At 44.6% G+C, this 8,225-nt stretch overlaps 1 protein-coding gene across 3 annotated transcripts; it reads left to right on the forward strand.

Annotated features, from left to right (window-relative positions):
- The first annotated feature begins 963 nt into the window (after positions 1-963).
- Positions 964-7,021, forward strand: LOC143815025 (uncharacterized). 3 transcript variants are annotated; one of them, XM_077293818.1, is made up of 6 exons: positions 964-1,174; positions 1,263-1,522; positions 1,739-3,250; positions 3,359-3,776; positions 5,227-5,252; positions 6,491-6,580. In XM_077293818.1, the coding sequence occupies exons 1-5, from the start codon at positions 1,093-1,095 to the stop codon at positions 5,235-5,237; spliced, it is 2,283 nt and encodes a 760-aa protein (XP_077149933.1). In that variant the 5' UTR covers positions 964-1,092; the 3' UTR covers positions 5,238-5,252; positions 6,491-6,580. The 3 variants fall into 3 exon arrangements, with proteins under 3 accessions (XP_077149933.1, XP_077149932.1, XP_077149931.1); XM_077293817.1 differs by lacking the exon at positions 5,227-5,252 and having other exon boundaries at positions 6,491-7,021; XM_077293816.1 differs by lacking the exon at positions 5,227-5,252 and having other exon boundaries at positions 1,263-3,776; positions 6,491-7,019.
- Positions 7,022-8,225: the final 1,204 nt, after the last annotated feature.

Genomic DNA, 8,225 nt, shown 5'->3' on the forward strand with positions numbered 1-8,225 from the left:
TAGTCTTAGGTAAACTGAAGACCGCGCACACGGTGTAAATTTTTAGGTGATTTATTGAAGCCTACGCGTTTCAAGAGCTTTCCTGCTCTCTTCTTCAGGGCATATAATACATAACACAATATAGGGTGTATTTATACAACTAAATACAACTAGGTGAGTACATTCCCTGCAAAGGGTTGTATGTTTTTTCCTCAACAGTGTGACACATTGGGGGCGCCTTGTGTTTTTTTTCATTTCGTACGGTCCTTGACACATCATCTTACTGCTGCCGCACGCTGCATTTTCATACAAGGCCAGGACTTCTGGGATGACCTTATGCATGACCAGGGTCATCCGAAACCCCATCGCGTCCGGCAGGCCTGTGCTGTACTACTGAGCCTCGGACTGAGACAGAGACTGATGGTGATGGAGGTGCTGCTAAAGGAAATGTCAGCGAGTTGTCACAGGCGTCAACCAAGTGTCATAAGTGTGAATCGATTCTCAACTATCTACCTGTCCTTCATGTAAGACTGTTGAACCCATCAAGCACGTTGTCTCTGCGAGAGTGAAGTTCTTTAACTGACTACAGCATATGTCTCTATCTTATCAGCCATTTGACACAGAAAAGTGCCTCCATCCCAGTACATGTAAAGGGGCACTTCAACTTACATCTTGTCTTATAAAGGGTTCTAAACCACATAAAACGTCAAAGCGAATCCACCTACACAGAAACCTCTCGTTTTCAGTGGTCACAGACTACTCTCCCAACTGCGAAACGGCTCTGTTATTTTTTGTACCCACATATATTACGGTACTTGGTCTTTTTCTTATCTGTATGTTCTGAAATCTACAATTATTCTGCTTTATATATTGTATTTTACTTCTTCTCTTCTGCTATTCCGTATGTTGTACATCTATAAACAGTCTTAGCAAATACAATAATCTGTCTGCAAAGTGCATGCAAGACGAAATTAAGAGCAGGATTATGTGCAAAAATAGCAGCTCCCTTAGTAAACAGTTCTCATCAGAAATCCAAATATCTCCAATGTATATAAATGTTCAGCAGGTCCGGATAATAAGCATCTATTATAAGCTCCCTGTGTACTGACTACAATGTCGCTGCACGGGCTCTCAGCCTTCACCCTCTTCATCCTCTCCGCACAGTTTCTGCACGCTGGAGCTGGTCCGGTCATTAGTAAGTATGAATTACAAATCATCATTCTTTACTCTTCAACTGCAGAAGAACCTGGGAATTACTTAACTTAATTTTTTTTTTTTTGAAGATGAAGCTCAGTGCACTTTGACGCCACGTCAGAGAACAGACTGTGGCTTTCCGGGTATCAGTAAGCAGGATTGTATCAGAAGAGGATGCTGCTTCGATTCAAGGATCTCTGGAGTCATCTGGTGTTACAATGTCCCTCAAGTCGTGGCTCCAGAAATAGTTCCTGAGCCTCCGGTCCCAGAGACACAACCCGAGCCTGAGTCTTTCATAGAGGAAATAGACCCTGAGCCTCAGGTAGAGGAAATACACCCCGAGCCTCAGGTAGAGGAAATAGACTCCGAGCCACAGGTAGAAGAAACAGACCCCGAGCCTCAAGTAGAGGAAATAGACCCCGAGCCTCAGGTAGAGGAACTACACCCCGAGCCTCAGGTAGAGGAAATAGACCCCGAGCCACAGGTAGAAGAAACAGACCCCGAGCCTCAAGTAGAGGAAATAGACCCCGAGCCTCAGGTAGAAGAAACAGACCCTGTGCATCAGGTAGAAGAAACAGACCCCGAGCCTCAAGTAGAGGAAATAGACCCCGAGCCTCAGGTAGAAGAAACAGACCCTGAGCATCAGGTAGAAGAAACAGACCCCGAGCCACAGGTAGAAGAAACAGACCCCGAGCCTCAGGTAGAGGAAATAGACCCCGAGCCACAGGTAGAAGAAACAGACCCCGAGCCTCAGGTAGAGAAAACAGACCCCGAGCCTCAGGTAGAGGAAATAGACCCCGAGCCACAGGTAGAAGAAACAGACCCCGAGCCTCAAGTAGAGGAAATAGACCCCGAGCCTCAGGTAGAAGAAACAGACCCTGAGCATCAGGTAGAAGAAACAGACCCCGAGCCACAGGTAGAAGAAACAGACCCCGAGCCTCAGGTAGAGGAAATAGACCCCGAGCCACAGGTAGAAGAAACAGACCCCGAGCCTCAGGTAGAGAAAACAGACCCCGAGCCTCAGGTAGAGGAAATAGACCCCGAGCCACAGGTAGAAGAAACAGACCCCGAGCCTCAAGTAGAGGAAACAGACCCTGAGCCTCAGGTAGAAGAAACAGACCCCGAACCACAGGTAGAGGAAATAGACCCCGAGCCACAGGTAGAAGAAACAGACCCCGAGCCTCAAGTAGAGGAAATAGACCCTGAGCCTCAAGTAGAGGAAATAGACCCCGAGCCACAGGTAGAAGAAACAGACCCTGAGCCTCAAGTAGAGGAAATTGACCTCGAGCCACAGGTAGAGGAAATACACCCCGAGCCTCAGGTAGAGGAAACAGACCCCGAGCCACAGGTAGAAGAAACAGACCCTGAGCCTCAAGTAGAGGAAACAGACCCTGAGCCTCAGGTAGAGGAAATAGACCCCGAGCCTCAGGTAGAGGAAACAGACCCCGAGCCACAGGTAGAAGAAACAGACCCTGAGCCTCAGGTAGTGGAAACAGACCCTGAGCCTCAGGTAGTGGAAACAGACCCTGAGCCTCAGGTAGAGGAAATAGACCCCGAGCCACAGGTAGAAGAAAAAGACCCTGAGCCTCAGGTAGAAGAAACAGACCCTGAGCCTCAGGTAGAGGAAATAGACCCCGAGCCTCAGGTAGAGGAAATAGACCCAGAGCCTCAGGTAGAAGAAACAGACCCTGAGCCTCAGGTAGAAGAAACAGACCCCGAGCCTCAGGTAGAAGAAACAGACCCCGAGCCTCAAGTAGAAGAAATAGACCCAGAGCCTCAGGTAGAAGAAACAGACCCCGAGCCTCAAGTAGAAGAAATAGACCCAGAGCCTCAGGTAGAAGAAACAGACCCCGAGCCACAGGTAGAAGAAACAGACCCCGAGCCTCAGGTAGAGGAAATAGACCCAGAGCCACAGGTAGAAGAAACAGACCCTGAGCCTCAGGTAGAAGAAACAGACCCCGAGCCTCAGGTAGAAGAAATAGACCCTGAGCCTCAGGTAGAAGAAACAGACTCTGAGCCTCAGGTGGAAGAAACAGACCCCGAGCATCAGGTAGAAGAAATAGACCCAGAGCCTCAGGTAGAAGAAACAGACCCCGAGCCTCAGGTAGAAGAAACAGACCCCGAGCCTCAGGTAGAAGAAATAGACCCTGAGCCTCAGGTAGAAGAAACAGACTCTGAGCCTCAGGTGGAAGAAACAGACCCCGAGCATCAGGTAGAAGAAATAGACCCAGAGCCTCAGGTAGAAGAAACAGACCCCGAGCCTCAAGTAGAAGAAATAGACCCAGAGCCTCAGGTAGAAGAAACAGACCCCGAGCCTCAAGTAGAAGAAATAGACCCAGAGCCTCAGGTAGAAGAAACAGACCCCGAGCCACAGGTAGACGAAATAGACCCTGAGCCTCAGGTAGAAGAAACAGACTCTGAGCCTCAGGTGGAAGAAACAGACCCCGAGCCTCAAGTAGAGGAAATTGACCCTGAGCCACAGATTGAAGACGTCCCCGAGCCTCAGCTTCCACAGTTGATTCCCGAGCCTCAAGTCGAACAAATAGAGAGCCAGGAGAATGTGCAACCAGAGCAAGAGTCTCAACAAGTAGAAGAAGAGGAAGGTAAGCAGGAATGCTGTATAGGCATCACCGAACACATCAGACATCTATAATGGGAGACTCGTAGAGGTGGTGAATATGGTTGACAATGTTATGATGGCACTGACTATGTGCAGCAAAGCCATAATGGGCTGACCATGATTGTCAATGTTATGGGAGGACTTACTGTGACAATTTTATGGGATCTCTTGATAATAACGTTACAAGGGCATTGATGTTATAGAGGCACTGATTTGAATGACAATGGCATGGAATCATTGACATCAGGAAATAACTTAACCAAGTTGTAACCAGGTTTTTGCTATGTAATCTGAGAGAAGCATAGTGTAGGGGCAGAGACCCTGATTCCAGCGATGCATCACTTACTGATCTGCTTTTGTCATTTTTATAAAATTCCTGTTTTATGTGCTGCAGATATGGCACAGCTCAGAATTCTGAGCTCTGTATAAACCACCCACATCGCTGATTGCCAGCTTTTTGTGTACACTGTGCATAGGCAGACAGCTGCCAATCAGTGTTGGGGGCAGGGTTACGTAGAACAAGAGGACTACATGGCATGAGACACCTAGTCCTCTAGTGATAATCTCCTGCTGATAAAGCACTGATTTTCTTAAAACTACAACACTCAGCCCAATAACTGACACATCACTGGAATCAGGGTCTCTGCCCCTACATTACGCTGTTTTTAGATTAGGTAGCAAAAGCATAGTAACATAGTTTTTTAAGGTTGAAGGAAGACTTTAAGTCCATCTAGTTCAACCCACACCCTAAAATGTTGATCCAGAAGAAGGCAAAAAAAAAACCATGCGGCAAAGAGCAAACTTCACATTAGGGAAAAAAATTCCTTCCCGACTCCACATGCGGCAATCAGACTAGTTCCCTGGATCAACGCCTTATCAAGGAATCTAGTGTATATACCCTGTAACATTATACTTTTCCAGAAAGGTATCCAGTCCCCTCTTAAATTTTAGCAGTGAATCACTCATTACAACATCATACGGCAGAGAGTTCCATAGTCTCACTGCTCTTACAGTAAAGAATCCGCGTCTGTTATTATGCTTAAACCTTCTTTCCTCCAGACGTAGAGGATGCCCCCTTGTCCCTGTCACCGGTCTATGATTAAAAAGATCATCAGAAAGGTCTTTGTACTGTCCCCTCATATATTTATACATTAACATAAGATCACCCCTTAGTCTTCGTTTTTCCAAACTAAATAGCCCCAAGTGTAATAACCTATCTTGGTATTGCAGACCCCCCAGTCCTCTAATAACCTTGGTCGCTCTTCTCTGCACCCGCTCCAGTTCAGCTATGTCTTTCTACACCGGAGACCAGAACTGTGCACAGTATTCTAAGTGTGGTCGCACTAGTGACTTGTATAGAGGTAAAATTATGTTCTCCTCATGAGCATCTATGCCTCTTTTAATGCATCCCATTATTTTATTTGTCTTTGCAGCAGCTGCCTGACACTGGCCACTAAATGTGAGTTTGTCATCCACCTATACACCCAGGTCTTTTTGATTGACGGTTTTGCCTAGTGTTTTGCAATTAAGCTCATAGTTATACATCTTATTACTTCTACCCAAGTGCATGACCTTACATTTATCCCCATTAAAGCTCATTTGCCATTTATCAGCCCAAGCTTCTAGTTTACATAAATCATCCTGTAATATAAAATTGTCCTCCTCTGTATTGATTACCCTGCAGAGTTTAGTGTCATCTGCAAATATTGAAATTCTACTCTGAATGCCCCCTACAAGGTCATTAATAAAAATGTTAAAAAGAAGAGGGCCCAATACTGACCCCTGTGGTACCCCACTGCTAACCGCGACCCAGTCCGAGTGTGCTCCATTAATAACCACCCTTTGTTTCGTATCCCTGAGCCAGCTCTTAACCCACTTACACATATTTTCCCCCCTCCCCATTATTCTCATTTTATGTATCAACCTTTTGTGTGGCACCGTATCAAAAGCTTTGGAAAAGTCCATATACACTACATCCACTGGGTTCCCTTGGTCCAGTCCGGAACTTACCTCTTTATAGAAACTGATCAGATTAGTCTGACATGAACGGTCCCTAGTAAACCCGTGCTGATACTGGGTCATGAGGTTCTTCCTCTTCAGATACTCCAGTATAGCATCCCTTAGAATGCCCTCCAGGATTTTACCCACAGTAGAGGTTAAGCTTACTGGCCTATAATTACCGAGTTCAGTTTTTGTCCCCTTTTTGAATATTGGCACCACATTTGCTATACGCCAGTCCTGTGGTACAGACCCTGTTATTATGGACTCTTTAAAGATTAAAAATAATGGTCTATCAATGACTGTACTTAATTCCTGCAGTACTCGGGGGTGGATCCCATCCGGGCCTGAAGATTTGTCAATTTTAGTGATTTTTAGACGCCGCTGTACTTCCTGCTGGGTTAATCAGGTGACATTTAATGGGGAATTTTTGTTATCACTGATGACAGATTCCCTTGTCTAGTAATATTATGAGGATGCTTATTGCGTCCGAGGTGACCATGTGTGAAAATGTTATTGAGGCAAGGTCTAGAATTGTCATGGAGAGACTTTGTATGACTGGCAGTAACCTGGAGGCAAGGGCTTAAATCTAAAGGGGGCATCTTGTGATTAAGTTTTAGAAGAAGTAATCTGACTTCATTGTTGTGTGTCTCAGATGTTTTCCACCTTTATCTTATATCTTTTACTTGTTTCTTTTAGTTTGCCTTGAGTGAAGTCCTGAATCATCATTGGAACTGCAATGACCGGCCCTTCCAGGATTCATCTTCCATAATAACTCTGTTTTCTTAGAAATAAAAAAAAAAAATTTCTGGAGTTACCCTGTGGTTTTTTTTTCTTTCTTCACTAACTAACTTTGCTGATTTTTCATTGCCCTTACTGGGGCTTGGTTCATTTTTATACTGAAGTTTTGAATTACTTTCTCTGACACCGTTATGACATATCACTGACCTCTTAGGATACGTTCCCGTGATGAGATTTTGGTGAGAATTTCGGCAGCATTTCTGCACAAATTAAGTAGAATAAGTTACTTGCTTATTTTAAAAAATACACAGAGTGAAAAACTAATCAAAAATTCATTGTGGGAACGTAGCCTTAGAGGGACCCTTTGTTTTGTTTGCCTTGAGTGAAGTCCTGAATCATCGATGGATCTTAAATGACCAACCATCCCAGGATTCATCTTCCATAATAAATCTGTTTTCTTAGAAGTCAAAAAACAAAATCTTCTACTGGATTTACCTGTGTTTTTTTCTGTCTTTACTAAGTAACTTTGCTAATTTTTCAATGACCTTACTGGGGCTTGGCTCATTGTTACGTTCACGTTTTGAATGACCTTCTCTGACATTGTTATGAAATATCACTTAGATTCCCATGATGAGATTTTGGTGAGTTTTTTTGATGTTGCTGATTTTCTGTAGCAGTTCTACACTTATTAAGTAAGATAGGTTCTTTGCTTATTTTCAAAAATACATAGAGTGAAAAATTCACCAAAAACTCAACGTGGGAACGTAGTCTTAGAGGGACCTTTTGTTCAGCAGTCATCTGTGCACCTGAGTTAGGATGGTACTAGCAGCCTTTGATGTTGAAGCTTGAACCTTGGTTAAATGAGCTTCCCAAGTCTCACTCCGACGTCCATTTTTCACCTAGAAGTTCTATTCGTGTTTTTCACAAAGCGAGCTCACCCTTAGCTCCAATATTTTTTGCAGACCAAGCAATATCGCGAAGGCATGTTCGATGCGGAGGCAAGTGTCGGATCAAAATCGATAACACTATGAGTCTGATGAAACTCTGCTCAAAAACATTTGGACTGATTTTCTCATAAGGACATGTGCACAGCAGCGTAAATTCTCTCATCCGAGAGAATCCGGTCAATTCTGCAAATCACAATTTGATCAAACTATGATCGGGGTTTGGTCAAAGTGTGACCATAGTGTGATACAATTCTCTCGTATGAGAAGATGGAGAAGAAAATGTCTCCATCTTCTCCATCATGTCATTCCGTAGAAATCGGACTACACTCAGATGTCATCCGAGTGCAGTCCGATGGTTTCCATGGACTCATTGACTTGCATGGCTGAGTGTTATCTGAATATAGGACCAAACTCAGTCAAGCTGCGATCTTTTCCTTAGACAGGCTCTGTACGAGGAAAAAATTTGAAATGTGCACGGCCCCATAGGCTAATATTGGCTCAAGTGAGATTTGATGCTTTGTTGGACTTGACGTGGACTGAAAATAAGGTTGTCTGCACTCGCTCTAAGAGAAATTCACTGGTGTGTGCATGGGCCAGTTGCGCTCTAATGCCTCCTTCACACATCCTGGTGATTCCTGTACAGGAAAAAACAGTACTGGTGAGATCCGTGTCCATGTGCCATCCGTATGTACGTATGTGACATTCCTGTGACATTTCTGTGTCCACTTGTTGTCTGTGTCCATATG

Source organism: Ranitomeya variabilis, chromosome 3, assembly GCF_051348905.1.
Source record: "Ranitomeya variabilis isolate aRanVar5 chromosome 3, aRanVar5.hap1, whole genome shotgun sequence".
NCBI classification, from domain to species: Eukaryota; Metazoa; Chordata; class Amphibia; order Anura; family Dendrobatidae; genus Ranitomeya; species Ranitomeya variabilis.

Excerpts from the sequence above, each read along its gene's own strand:
- LOC143815025 (XM_077293816.1), top strand. The coding sequence starts at position 1,093 with ATGTCGCTGCACGGGCTCTCAGCCTTCACCCTCTTCATCCTCTCCGCA. Across the intron at positions 1,175-1,262 it reads TGGAGCTGGTCCGGTCATTA|ATGAAGCTCAGTGCACTTTG; the intron begins GTAAGTATGAAT and ends TTTTTTTTGAAG.